The following is a 15,005-nucleotide window of genomic DNA, read 5'->3' as shown; positions in this document are numbered from 1 at the left end:
TCATTGCAGCTCAAAAGGCTTCCGAACGCACAGAGGAAAACCCCAGGGCACAGAGTTCAGGTTGTTGGGGTGTATTTGAGGTCATTAAAACTATAAGAAAAAGGAAAAAATAAATGAAAATAAATTCCATTAAACCTTTAAAACTTTAGCTTTTAGCCTCGCGGAGGTTCTGGTGACCTTTGACCCACATTGTGACTGACAGGCATCAGTGTTCACATTGAGACCCTGTCTGTTCCACATTGTGACTGACAGGCATCAGTGTTCACATTGAGTCCCTGTCTGTCCCACATTGTGACTGACAGGCATCAGGGTTCAAATTGAGACCCTGTCCCACATTGTGACTGACAGGCATCAGTGTTCAAATGCCCTAATAGTTAGTCCCCTAATAGTTGGCCTTCTGTTGTAAAGATCTCTCATTGTCACCTTTTCTGAAATATGTGTTTTTAAGCCTGTTAAAATAACATGAAAATAAAGCATGATTTTTAAAACAAAATGTGAGACACCAGAGGAGTTTATAAATGATAGCCAATAGGCCTATGGTCGAATATGACATCAAGGCATTTGACCCATTCAGGGCGGGAACCCTGTTTGGTGTTTTAAGCATCATGTTATACTTTAGCTATTGAAAAATAGGAGATCTACAAGCTCAAAGCGCGGCACCGAGTGCCGCGCTATGAGCTTGTAGATCTGCTACTTTCGTGAAAATCATAACCAATACAAATACAACACACATCTTTAAATTAGAGATGTCCCGACACTTTATCGGTATCGGAAAAGTATCGGTCCTTTTTGGTCATATCGGGTCGTATCGGTGAATATGCCAGTCTAACCACAGATCCGATACAGGGCACTATATGGCAGGTGAATAAAACGTTGTTTTATTAATGTTTAATGTGTTAAAAGTGATTTTTGTTTAGTTTGAATTGCACTACATTTATGATTAAAACTGTATGAATTACAGTAGAGATGATTAAAACTGTATGAATTACAGTAGAGATGATTAAAACTGTATGAATTACAGTAGAGATGATTAAAACTGTATGAATTACAGTAGAGATGATTATAACTGTATGAATTACAGTAGAGATGATTATAACTGTATGAATTACAGTAGATATGATTAAAACTGTATGAATTACAGTAGAGATGATTAAAACTGTATGAATTACAGTAGAGATGATTAAAACTGTATGAATTACAGTAGAGATGATTATAACTGTATGAATTACAGTAGAGATGATTAAAACTGTATGAATTACAGTAGAGATGATTAAAACTGTATGAATTACAGCAGAGATATGGATGTAAAGTGTTTGTAGATTGAAACTGTATGAATGAATATGAATTACAGACAGTATAATTATAGAAAAATATAATAGTGGAATTATAGTTGTCAGCTCTTCCCCAGGTCTGTCTGTCTGTCTGTCTGTCTGTCTGATGGACCAGAGGGTGAGACAACTGTCTGTCTGTCTGATGGAACAGAGGGTGAGACAGCTGTCTGTCTGTCTGATGGACCAGAGGGTGAGACAACTGTCTGTCTGTCTGATGGAACAGAGGGTGAGACAGCTGTCTATCTGTCTGATGGACCAGAGGGTGAGACAGCTGCCTGTCTGTCTGTCTGTCCAGGAGTCTGTAAGGAGAGACACAGACTTGTTTAGGCCTAAAGTCCATAGATCTGTCCATACGTAGTCTAAAGTCCATAGACTTAGGCTACATAATCTTCAAAAGCCAAGAATTAAGAAAACATGATTATAAAATAATATATACAGCTGGTTAATCATTAATGGTTAATGATTATAATGTACAGTTATAGATATAGAATATATAGATCTTAAACCCATTATAGATATAGAATATATAGATATAGATCTTAAACCCATTATAGATATAGAATATATAGATAATGATCTTAAACTCATTACAGATATAGAATATATAGATAATGATCTTAAACGCATTATAGATATAGAATATATAGAAAATGATCTTAAACCCATTATAGATATAGAATATATAGAGAATGATCTTAAACTCATTATAGATATAGAATATATAGAGAATGATCTTAAACTCATAGATATAGAATATATGTGACCACACGTGATATACGACTGCCATCGCGGGGGTGGCAACTGTTGAGGAGCTGAAAAAACTATTTTCTTTGTCCTTTTTTATTTTTCTGTCTAAAATAATCTGAAGCTATATTATTATTCATGTCATGTTAGAGCAGGTCTGAAATAAATGTCAGAGCTGATAGACATATCAATATGAAATAAATGCTTAAACATGTCACTATGTCTAATGTTATAACCATTGGGTTAACCAATGCAAACTAGACAGCTAAAGTATGCAAATTCCGCTAAAATCCACCTTTTTGTACACACTCGTTTTGGAAGATAATACTAGTCTTTTACTAACTGGCTAACAGAAATAGCAGAGAAAGAAGTATTAACAACGATATTTTGTAAAAAGTGTGTTTATTTTGGTCCGCCTAAAGCTAATTCATGCTAATGTTCCAGCTGGGGGCACTGGTGACCACAACAATGGAAAATGCGGAAATGGCTTCCTATTTCCAATAGCAGAAGAAGAAGACTCGAATGAATGTAATGTAAACATTGTAACATTATGTCACCATAACGTGGTTATTATTAGTTGCTTTGGAATGTACCTGCCATGAAAATGAAGGTCATAATAACGCAGATCGCATCGATATGTAATGTAAATAGCGCGATAATGTACTTGTTTTAGCTACAGGATTGATATCAATATATTAGCTAAATGTAGCTAACGGCTATCGTTGCGGGGTTGCCAGTTTCTGCGAGAGAAATAAGCAACCCGGTATATGAAAACAAGGCCAAAAGAAGCAAAAATAGCCGATCTACATGCATACAAACAACACAAATAATAATAATAACAGGCTAATGAAACAGAGGAATTAAGAGAAGAGCCAAGAGGGCACAATTTGTGCTGGGAGGGTTTGAGAGCAAATCTGGAACATTTGCATAGGCCTAATTTATCTGTCACTGTTATTTTCCATTTTTCATACTAGGCCTACAAAATGCCAAAAAAATACAGTAGCCTATTTAAAAAGGAGAGATAAAAGGCAAACGATCAAGATAACATTCTCTAATTGTGTAGACTTATTGTAAATTAAGTAATGCAGATGTTTAACAGTCAATTATGTATATCTTGAGTGTAAAATAAAAACAAAATGGACCTTTTAAGGTTTCTTTTTACACTTGATAGTTAAAGATCTAATAAGGGTCCACTTGGTTACCAACTCTCCATAATCAACTACACTTTTTTTTGTCAAATACATTTTTATTAACAGGTTATAAATTATTATAAAATTGGTACAGTAGGCCTATGCATTATTTTTCTTTAGAAACAAGGCCAACTAATTATAATAAGCAGACATGGCAACACTGCTGGTTGACTAATGGAGAAATGAAGGGAAAACAGCGCCCCCTAAAGTCACAGATCACTGAACTAAAGCTTAGAAGTCCATTTTCTCTGCTTGGTCTTTTTTCCACTACTCCTGCAAGACATTTTTCTATAAGCCATATCTCCAAAACTGGCGGGTCAAACTGAACAACCAATATGTCAATTTGAAGCTATGATTCCCTGCGAACGAAAATTAAAAAAAAATCCAATGGCAGTCCTTCGATCAAATCTAGTCACATATAGAGAATGATCTATATAGATATAGAATATATAGAGAATGATCATAAACTCATTATAGATATAGAATATATAGATAATGATCTACTCACAGCTGGTTAATCACTTAAACCCATTCCTCTGCATTCTCCGTTCTCTCTCATCTGAAATGTATCATTATTCATATGAATTATTAATATGAATTATTACTATCTCTCTCATCTGGACAAAACAACACATCCATTTATTACAATTAGACATTATAGTGAACATACAGTTGATAATACATTATTTCATATATTAATTCATTCATATATATATGTATTCATATATGACCTCATCCAGTTGTTTCTGAGTCTCCGCCTCCATGGCTCTGATGTCATCCATGGTCAGTTCAATCCACCTGTCAATCAAATCATATTAAACGCACTGTACTGTAGGAACCTCCCCTAGCCCCTCCCCTTGCCCCTCCTATACACAGGCACAGGTTTGTCTGTAGGGTGTCTGTAGGGTGTAGGGTGTAGGGTGTAGGGTGTAGGGTGTAGGGTGTTTGTCTGTAGGGTGGCTGTTTGCGAAGGCTTTCACTAAGAGATCCAGACATGGGGATAACCTATAGCCCATATATGGAGACAACGGTGATATCCAGCGCTGACATCAGATTAATGTGGAAACTCCAAAGATGGATATACACAGTGGTGACATCATCGTGACACGACTTGCACAGCATAAAAGGCTCCCATGGCTTCTAAACCTCAGATACCAAACAACGCACGCGGTATCTCCAACATGTCAACACATACGAACCAAGGTATCTGCTTTACAACCCATATACCTTGGATAGCTTCTATTACCTTTGGCACGAGTCTTCTAGATGAGACAGAATAACTGGCTAATGGCTAAGCAACTCGTAGAGCATTGAAGTAGAGGTTTCTACATCCCGGTTAAGTTCGTATCGAACACCACTGTAGCGGGTCCTAACTAAATAACCAGCACTGGTTCGAGCTATTTTACACCATGTAAAATAGCTCGAAGACTTGTGCCAAAGGTAATAAAAGATATCCAAGGTATATGGGTTGTAAGGCCAGACACCTTGGCTAGCATGCGTTGACATGTTGGAGATACCGCGTGCGTTGTTTGGTATCTGAGGTTTAGAGGCCATGGGAGCCGCCTTTTATGCTGTGCAAGTCTAGTGTCACGATGATGTCTCCACTGTGTATATCCATCTTTGGACTTTCACATTAATCTGATGTCAGCGCTGGATATCACCGTTGTCTCCATATATGGGGCTATAGGTTATCCCCATATATGGATCTCTAAGTGAAAGCCTTCGCAACAGCCACCCCCAGATTTCCCATGGAAATATGTAAAATATCAAGAAGGCTTGAATCCCCATATATGGATCTCTAAGTGCAAGCCTTCACTTGCACTTCGAGATCCATATATGTTTCCATATATGTTTTGTACCATTGACAATGAAGGGAAAATGTACGTGATAATGTCCCTCATTACGTCATATTGTCTCTTTATTGTTAATAACGTTTAATGTTTGTGTTTGCACCGTTTGTTTTACATCACCATTATCAACATGAGTTAGACTTTAATATAATAGCGCCCCTCACTTCACACAGGTGTGATTTTTGATACAGAGACAGTCATGGTGGCAAAACTAACTGTTAAGGAGAGGAGAAATACAGTTTTTGTTTTATTATCCAAAATGAGTGTATAGCACAGGCAGACTCTTCACATACTAGAGCATGTCTGGAATAAATGTCAGAGCTGAAATCGACAAGTAAATATGAAATAAATGCTTAAACATGTAGCTAGGTGTAATGTTAGAGTCCACAGAAGACATGTACATGTGAAATAAATGCTTAAACATGTAGCTAGGTGTAATGTTAGAGTCCACAGAAGTGAACCTTTCAAGCCTGTTTTCTCAACTCGCTGTTTCTCTGCAAGACATTACTCTATAAGCCATATCTCCAGAACTGGTGGGTCAAACTGAACAAACTGAACAACCAATATGTCAATTTGTTGTGATTCCCTGATTTCACATGACATGAAAAAACGAGGAAAGAAATCATAATTATTATTATTAATTAATAAATTGTGTGCAATCTGTACCTGTCAATCCAACAGAACAGCTGTCTGTGGAACAGAGTGAACAGTCTTTTCTCCTGCTGTGAGACAGACAGGCAGGCAGGCAGGCAGACAGACAGACAGACAGACAGACAGACAGACAGACAGACAGACAGACAGACAGACAGACAGACAGACAGACAGACAGACAGACAATGTAATAAATCTATTTCATTTTTCACACGAGGACATCAACAATGCCCCTCACTTCACACAGGTGTGATTTTAATTATTATTATTATTAAATACCTTCTGTATGAACTCCTCCACAGTGTTCTGCAGACCGCGCCACTTGAACTTGACCGTGACCAGTTTGTACGCACACATGTGTGGAACGCTGGGGTCACTAGACACCTCCATCTGTGGACGCACAGACGCACGCACACGCCCACAGACTTTATAAGCACGGCATGTGTTTTCATGATACAATAGGCATGTCACCCTCCATCCATCCAATAGTCAAGTTGACACGTAGAGTGTAAACCTAAAGGATTAATGTTGTACAGTGTAAACCTAAAGGATTAATGTTGTACAGTGTAAACCTAAAGGATTAATGTTGTACAGTGTAAACCTAAAGGATTATAATGTTGTACAGTGTAAACCTAAAGGATTATAATGTTGTACAGTGTAAACCTAAAGGATTAATGTTGTACAGTGTAAACCTAAAGGATTATAATGTTGTACAGTGTAAACCTAAGGGATTAATGTTGTACAGTATAAACCTAAGGGATTATAATGTTGTACAGTGTAAACCTAAGGGATTATAATGTTGTACAGTGTAAACCTAAGGGATTAATGTTGTACAGTGTAAACCTAAAGGATTATAATGTTGTACAGTGTAAACCTAAAGGATTCATGTTGTACAGTGTAAACCTAAAGGATTATAATGTTGTACAGTGTAAACCTAAAGGATTAATGTTGTACAGTGTAAACCTAAGGGATTAATGTTGTACAGTGTAAACCTAAGGGATTAATGTTGTACAGTGTAAACCTAAAGGATTATAATGTTGTACAGTGTAAACCTAAGGGATTATAATGTTGTACAGTGTAAACCTAAGGGATTATAATGTTGTACAGTGTAAACCTAAGGGATTAATGTTGTACAGTGTAAACCTAAAGGATTATAATGTTGTACAGTGTAAACCTAAAGGATTATAATGTTGTACAGTGTAAACCTAAAGGATTAATGTTGTACAGTGTAAACCTAAAGGATTATAATGTTGTACAGTGTAAACCTAAGGGATTAATGTTGTACAGTGTAAACCTAAAGGATTATAATGTTGTACAGTGTAAACCTAAGGGATTAATGTTGTACAGTGTAAACCTAAAGGATTAATGTTGTACAGTGTAAACCTAAGGGATTAATGTTGTACAGTGTAAACCTAAAGGATTATAATGTTGTACAGTGTAAACCTAAGGGATTAATGTTGTACAGTGTAAACCTAAAGGATTATAATGTTGTACAGTGTAAACCTAAGGGATTAATGTTGTACAGTGTAAACCTAAAGGATTAATGTTGTACAGTGTAAACCTAAGGGATTAATGTTGTACAGTGTAAACCTAAAGGATTAATGTTGTACAGTGTAAACCTAAGGGATTAATGTTGTACAGTGTAAACCTAAAGTATTAATGTTGTACAGTGTAAACCTAAAAGATTAATGTTGTACAGTGTAAACCTAAAGGATTAATGTTGTACAGTGTAAACCTAAAGGATTAATGTTGTACAGTGTAAACCTAAGGGATTAATGTTGTACAGTGTAAACCTAAAGTATTAATGTTGTACAGTGTAAACCTAAAAGATTAATGTTGTACAGTGTAAACCTAAGGGATTAATGTTGTACAGTGTAAACCTAAAGGATTAATGTTGTACAGTGTAAACCTAAAGGATGAATGTTGTACAGTGTAAACCTAAGGGATTAATGTTGTACAGTGTAAACCTAAAGGATTAATGTTGTACAGTGTAAACCTAAAGGATGAATGTTGTACAGTGTAAACCTAAAGGATTATAATGTTGTACAGTGTAAACCTAAAGGATTATAATGTTGTACAGTGTAAACCTAAAGGATTAATGTTGTACAGTGTAAACCTAAAGGATTATAATGTTGTACAGTGTAAACCTAAAGGATTAATGTTGTACAGTGTAAACCTAAAGGATTAATGTTGTACAGTGTAAACCTAAAGGATTATAATGTTGTACAGTGTAAACCTAAAGGATTATAATGTTGTACAGTGTAAACCTAAAGGATTATAATGTTGTACAGTGTAAACCTAAAGGATTAATGTTGTACAGTGTAAACCTAAAGGATTATAATGTTGTACAGTGTAAACCTAAAGGATTAATGTTGTACAGTGTAAACCTAAAGGATTATAATGTTGTACAGTGTAAACCTAAAGGATTATAATGTTGTACAGTGTAAACCTAAAGGATTAATGTTGTACAGTGTAAACCTAAAGGATTATAATGTTGTACAGTGTAAACCTAAAGGATTATAATGTTGTACAGTGTAAACCTAAAGGATTAATGTTGTACAGTGTAAACCTAAAGGATTAATGTTGTACAGTGTAAACCTAAGGGATTATAATGTTGTACAGTGTAAACCTAAAGGATTAATGTTGTACAGTGTAAACCTAAAGGATTAATGTTGTACAGTGTAAACCTAAAGGATTAATGTTGTACAGTGTAAACCTAAGGGATTAAAGTTGTACAGTGTAAACCCAAGGGATTAATGTTGTACAGTGTAAACCTAAGGGATTAATGTTGTACAGTGTAAACCTAAAGGATTATAATGTTGTACAGTGTAAACCTAAAGGATTATAATGTTGTACAGTGTAAACCTAAGGGATTATAATGTTGTACAGTGTAAACCTAAAGGATTAATGTTGTACAGTGTAAACCTAAAGGATTAATGTTGTACAGTGTAAACCTAAAGGATTAATGTTGTACAGTGTAAACCTAAGGGATTAAAGTTGTACAGTGTAAACCCAAGGGATTAATGTTGTACAGTGTAAACCTAAGGGATTAATGTTGTACAGTGTAAACCTAAAGGATTATAATGTTGTACAGTGTAAACCTAAAGGATTATAATGTTGTACAGTGTAAACCTAAGGGATTAAAGTTGTACAGTGTAAACCTAAAGGATTAATGTTGTACAGTGTAAACCCAAGGGATTAATGTTGTACAGTGTAAACCTAAGGGATTCATGTTGTACAGTGTAAACCTAAAGGGTTAATGTTGTACAGTGTAAACCCAAGGGATTAATGTTGTACAGTGTAAACCTAAGGGATTCATGTTGTACAGTGTAAACCTAAAGGGTTAATGTTGTACAGTGTAAACCTAAGGGATTCATGTTGTACAGTGTAAACCTAAGGGATTAATGTTGTACAGTGTAAACCCAAGGGATTAATGTTGTACAGTGTAAACCTAAAGGATTAATGTTGTACAGTGTAAACCTAAAGGATTATAATGTTGTACAGTGTAAACCTAAAGGATTATAATGTTGTACAGTGTAAACCTAAAGGATTATAATGTTGTACAGTGTAAACCTAAAGGATTAATGTTGTACAGTGTAAACCTAAAGGATTAATGTTGTACAGTGTAAACCTAAAGGATTAATGTTGTACAGTGTAAACCTAAGGGATTAATGTTGTACAGTGTAAACCTAAGGGATTAATGTTGTACAGTGTAAACCTAAGGGATTAATGTTGTACAGTGTAAACCTAAGGGATTAATGTTGTACAGTGTAAACCCAAGGGATTAATGTTGTACAGTGTAAACCTAAGGGATTAATGTTGTACAGTGTAAACCTAAAGGATTATAATGTTGTACAGTGTAAACCTAAAGGATTATAATGTTGTACAGTGTAAACCTAAAGGATTCATGTTGTACAGTGTAAACCTAAGGGATTAATGTTGTACAGTGTAAACCTAAGGGATTCATGTTGTACAGTGTAAACCTAAAGGGTTAATGTTGTACAGTGTAAACCCAAGGGATTAATGTTGTACAGTGTAAACCCAAGGGATTAATGTTGTACAGTGTAAACCTAAAGGATTAATGTTGTACAGTGTAAACCTAAAGGATTATAATGTTGTACAGTGTAAACCTAAAGGATTAATGTTGTACAGTGTAAACCTAAAGGATTATAATGTTGTACAGTGTAAACCTAAAGGATTAATGTTGTACAGTGTAAACCTAAAGGATTATAATGTTGTACAGTGTAAACCTAAGGGATTAATGTTGTACAGTGTAAACCTAAAGGATTATAATGTTGTACAGTGTAAACCTAAAGGATTAATGTTGTACAGTGTAAACCTAAAGGATTATAATGTTGTACAGTGTAAACCTAAAGGATTAATGTTGTACAGTGTAAACCTAAAGGATTAATGTTGTACAGTGTAAACCTAAAGGATTAATGTTGTACAGTGTAAACCTAAGGGATTATAATGTTGTACAGTGTAAACCTAAGGGATTAATGTTGTACAGTGTAAACCTAAGGGATTATAATGTTGTACAGTGTAAACCTAAGGGATTAATGTTGTACAGTGTAAACCTAAAGGATTATAATGTTGTACAGTGTAAACCTAAGAGATTATAATGTTGTACAGTGTAAACCTAAAGGATTATAATGTTGTACAGTGTAAACCTAAGGGATTATAATGTTGTACAGTGTAAACCTAAAGGATTAATGTTGTACAGTGTAAACCTAAAGGATTATAATGTTGTACAGTGTAAACCTAAGGGATTATAATGTTGTACAGTGTAAACCTAAAGGATTATAATGTTGTACAGTGTAAACCTAAGGGATTATAATGTTGTACAGTGTAAACCTAAAGGATTATAATGTTGTACAGTGTAAACCTAAAGGATTAATGTTGTACAGTGTAAACCTAAGGGATTAATGTTGTACAGTGTAAACCTAAAGGATTATAATGTTGTACAGTGTAAACCTAAGGGATTATAATGTTGTACAGTGTAAACCTAAAGGATTATAATGTTGTACAGTGTAAACCTAAAGGATTAATGTTGTACAGTGTAAACCTAAGGGATTAATGTTGTACAGTGTAAACCTAAGGGATTAATGTTGTACAGTGTAAACCTAAAGGATTAATGTTGTACAGTGTAAACCTAAGGGATTAATGGTGTACAGTGTAAACCTAAAGGATTATAATGTTGTACAGTGTAAACCTAAGGGATTAATGTTGTACAGTGTAAACCTAAAGGATTATAATGTTGTACAGTGTAAACCTAAAGGATTATAATGTTGTACAGTGTAAACCTAAAGGATTATAATGTTGTACAGTGTAAACCTAAGGGATTCATGTTGTACAGTGTAAACCTAAGGGATTAATGTTGTACAGTGTAAACCTAAAGGATTATAATGTTGTACAGTGTAAACCTAAAGGATTATAATGTTGTACAGTGTAAACCTAAAGGATTAATGTTGTACAGTGTAAACCTAAGGGATTAATGTTGTACAGTGTAAACCTAAAGGATTATAATGTTGTACAGTGTAAACCTAAAGGATTAATGTTGTACAGTGTAAACCTAAAGGATTAATGTTGTACAGTGTAAACCTAAGGGATTCATGTTGTACAGTGTAAACCTAAGGGATTAATGTTGTACAGTGTAAACCTAAAGGATTATAATGTTGTACAGTGTAAACCTAAAGGATTATAATGTTGTACAGTGTAAACCTAAAGGATTATAATGTTGTACAGTGTAAACCTAAGGGATTAATGTTGTACAGTGTAAACCTAAGGGATTAATGTTGTACAGTGTAAACCTAAAGGATTATAATGTTGTACAGTGTAAACCTAAGGGATTAATGTTGTACAGTGTAAACCTAAAGGATTAATGTTGTACAGTGTAAACCTAAAGGATTATAATGTTGTACAGTGTAAACCTAAGGGATTAATGTTGTACAGTGTAAACCTAAAGGATTAATGTTGTACAGTGTAAACCTAAGGGATTAATGTTGTACAGTGTAAACCTAAGGGATTCATGTTGTACAGTGTAAACCTAAGGGATTAATGTTGTACAGTGTAAACCTAAAGGATTATAATGTTGTACAGTGTAAACCTAAAGGATTATAATGTTGTACAGTGTAAACCTAAAGGATTAATGTTGTACAGTGTAAACCTAAGGGATTAATGTTGTACAGTGTAAACCTAAGGGATTAATGTTGTACAGTGTAAACCTAAGGGATTAATGTTGTACAGTGTAAACCTAAGGGATTAATGTTGTACAGTGTAAACCTAAAGGATTATAATGTTGTACAGTGTAAACCTAAGGGATTATAATGTTGTACAGTGTAAACCTAAAGGATTATAATGTTGTACAGTGTAAACCTAAGGGATTAATGTTGTACAGTGTAAACCTAAGGGATTAATGTTGTACAGTGTAAACCTAAAGGATTATAATGTTGTACAGTGTAAACCTAAGGGATTAATGTTGTACAGTGTAAACCTAAAGGATTAATGTTGTACAGTGTAAACCTAAAGGATTATAATGTTGTACAGTGTAAACCTAAGGGATTAATGTTGTACAGTGTAAACCTAAAGGATTAATGTTGTACAGTGTAAACCTAAGGGATTAATGTTGTACAGTGTAAACCTAAGGGATTCATGTTGTACAGTGTAAACCTAAGGGATTAATGTTGTACAGTGTAAACCTAAAGGATTATAATGTTGTACAGTGTAAACCTAAAGGATTATAATGTTGTACAGTGTAAACCTAAAGGATTAATGTTGTACAGTGTAAACCTAAGGGATTAATGTTGTACAGTGTAAACCTAAGGGATTAATGTTGTACAGTGTAAACCTAAGGGATTAATGTTGTACAGTGTAAACCTAAGGGATTAATGTTGTACAGTGTAAACCTAAAGGATTATAATGTTGTACAGTGTAAACCTAAGGGATTATAATGTTGTACAGTGTAAACCTAAAGGATTATAATGTTGTACAGTGTAAACCTAAAGGATTAATGTTGTACAGTGTAAACCTAAAGGATTAATGTTGTACAGTGTAAACCTAAGGGATTAATGTTGTACAGTGTAAACCTAAAGGATTAATGTTGTACAGTGTAAACCTAAGGGATTAATGTTGTACAGTGTAAACCTAAAGGATTATAATGTTGTACAGTGTAAACCTAAGGGATTAATGTTGTACAGTGTAAACCTAAAGGATTATAATGTTGTACAGTGTAAACCTAAAGGATTATAATGTTGTACAGTGTAAACCTAAAGGATTAATGTTGTACAGTGTAAACCTAAGGGATTAATGTTGTACAGTGTAAACCTAAAGGATTATAATGTTGTACAGTGTAAACCTAAAGGATTATAATGTTGTACAGTGTAAACCTAAAGGATTAATGTTGTACAGTGTAAACCTAAGGGATTAATGTTGTACAGTGTAAACCTAAAGGATTATAATGTTGTACAGTGTAAACCTAAAGGATTAATGTTGTACAGTGTAAACCTAAGGGATTAATGTTGTACAGTGTAAACCTAAAGGATTAATGTTGTACAGTGTAAACCTAAAGGATTAATGTTGTACAGTGTAAACCTAAGGGATTCATGTTGTACAGTGTAAACCTAAGGGATTAATGTTGTACAGTGTAAACCTAAAGGATTATAATGTTGTACAGTGTAAACCTAAAGGATTATAATGTTGTACAGTGTAAACCTAAAGGATTATAATGTTGTACAGTGTAAACCTAAGGGATTAATGTTGTACAGTGTAAACCTAAGGGATTAATGTTGTACAGTGTAAACCTAAAGGATTATAATGTTGTACAGTGTAAACCTAAGGGATTAATGTTGTACAGTGTAAACCTAAAGGATTAATGTTGTACAGTGTAAACCTAAAGGATTAATGTTGTACAGTGTAAACCTAAAGGATTAATGTTGTACAGTGTAAACCTAAAGGATTATAATGTTGTACAGTGTAAACCTAAAGGATTAATGTTGTACAGTGTAAACCTAAAGGATTAATGTTGTACAGTGTAAACCTAAAGGATTAATGTTGTACAGTGTAAACCTAAAGGATTAATGTTGTACAGTGTAAACCTAAGGGATTAATGTTGTACAGTGTAAACCTAAAGGATTATAATGTTGTACAGTGTAAACCTAAAGGATTATAATGTTGTACAGTGTAAACCTAAGGGATTAATGTTGTACAGTGTAAACCTAAAGGATTAATGTTGTACAGTGTAAACCTAAAGGATTAATGTTGTACAGTGTAAACCTAAGGGATTAATGTTGTACAGTGTAAACCTAAAGGATTAATGTTGTACAGTGTAAACCTAAGGGATTCATGTTGTACAGTGTAAACCTAAGGGATTAATGTTGTACAGTGTAAACCTAAAGGATTATAATGTTGTACAGTGTAAACCTAAAGGATTAATGTTGTACAGTGTAAACCTAAAGGATTAATGTTGTACAGTGTAAACCTAAAGGATTATAATGTTGTACAGTGTAAACCTAAGGGATTAATGTTGTACAGTGTAAACCTAAAGGATTATAATGTTGTACAGTGTAAACCTAAGGGATTAATGTTGTACAGTGTAAACCTAAAGGATTATAATGTTGTACAGTGTAAACCTAAAGGATTATAATGTTGTACAGTGTAAACCTAAGGGATTAATGTTGTACAGTGTAAACCTAAGGGATTAATGTTGTACAGTGTAAACCTAAAGGATTATAATGTTGTACAGTGTAAACCTAAGGGATTATAATGTTGTACAGTGTAAACCTAAGGGATTATAATGTTGTACAGTGTAAACCTAAGGGATTAATGTTGTACAGTGTAAACCTAAAGGATTATAATGTTGTACAGTGTAAACCTAAGGGATTATAATGTTGTACAGTGTAAACCTAAAGGATTATAATGTTGTACAGTGTAAACCTAAGGGATTATAATGTTGTACAGTGTAAACCTAAAGGATTCATGTTGTACAGTGTAAACCTAAAGGATTATAATGTTGTACAGTGTAAACCTAAGGGATTATAATGTTGTACAGTGTAAACCTAAAGGATTATAATGTTGTACAGTGTAAACCTAAGGGATTATAATGTTGTACAGTGTAAACCTAAAGGATTATAATGTTGTACAGTGTAAACCTAAAGGATTATAATGTTGTACAGTGTAAACCTAAAGGATTAATGTTGTACAGTGTAAACCTAAGGGATTAATGTTGTACAGTGTAAACCTAA

General features: G+C 34.2%; 1 protein-coding gene across 1 annotated transcript in view; it reads right to left on the bottom strand.

The window, feature by feature from the left end:
- Positions 1 to 1,566: 1,566 nt before the first annotated feature.
- Positions 1,567 to 15,005, bottom strand: part of LOC306919196 (phosphatidylinositol transfer protein beta isoform-like) — a gene marked incomplete at its 5' end in the record, with an annotated part of 60,532 nt that continues 47,093 nt past the window's right edge. Inside the window, 5 exons of the mRNA XM_079532017.1 lie at positions 1,567 to 1,630; positions 3,774 to 3,824; positions 3,997 to 4,063; positions 5,782 to 5,837; positions 6,046 to 6,156. Of these exons, the coding sequence (XP_079388143.1) occupies positions 3,780 to 3,824; positions 3,997 to 4,063; positions 5,782 to 5,837; positions 6,046 to 6,156 (279 nt within the window). The 3' untranslated portion in view covers positions 1,567 to 1,630; positions 3,774 to 3,779. The remainder of the gene's footprint in view (positions 1,631 to 3,773; positions 3,825 to 3,996; positions 4,064 to 5,781; positions 5,838 to 6,045; positions 6,157 to 15,005) is intronic.

The sequence above is a fragment of the Electrona antarctica genome (assembly GCF_951216825.1).
Source record: "Electrona antarctica genome assembly, contig: scaffold_51, whole genome shotgun sequence".
NCBI classification, from domain to species: Eukaryota; Metazoa; Chordata; class Actinopteri; order Myctophiformes; family Myctophidae; genus Electrona; species Electrona antarctica.
This window is presented reverse-complemented; position numbering and strand designations above follow the sequence as displayed.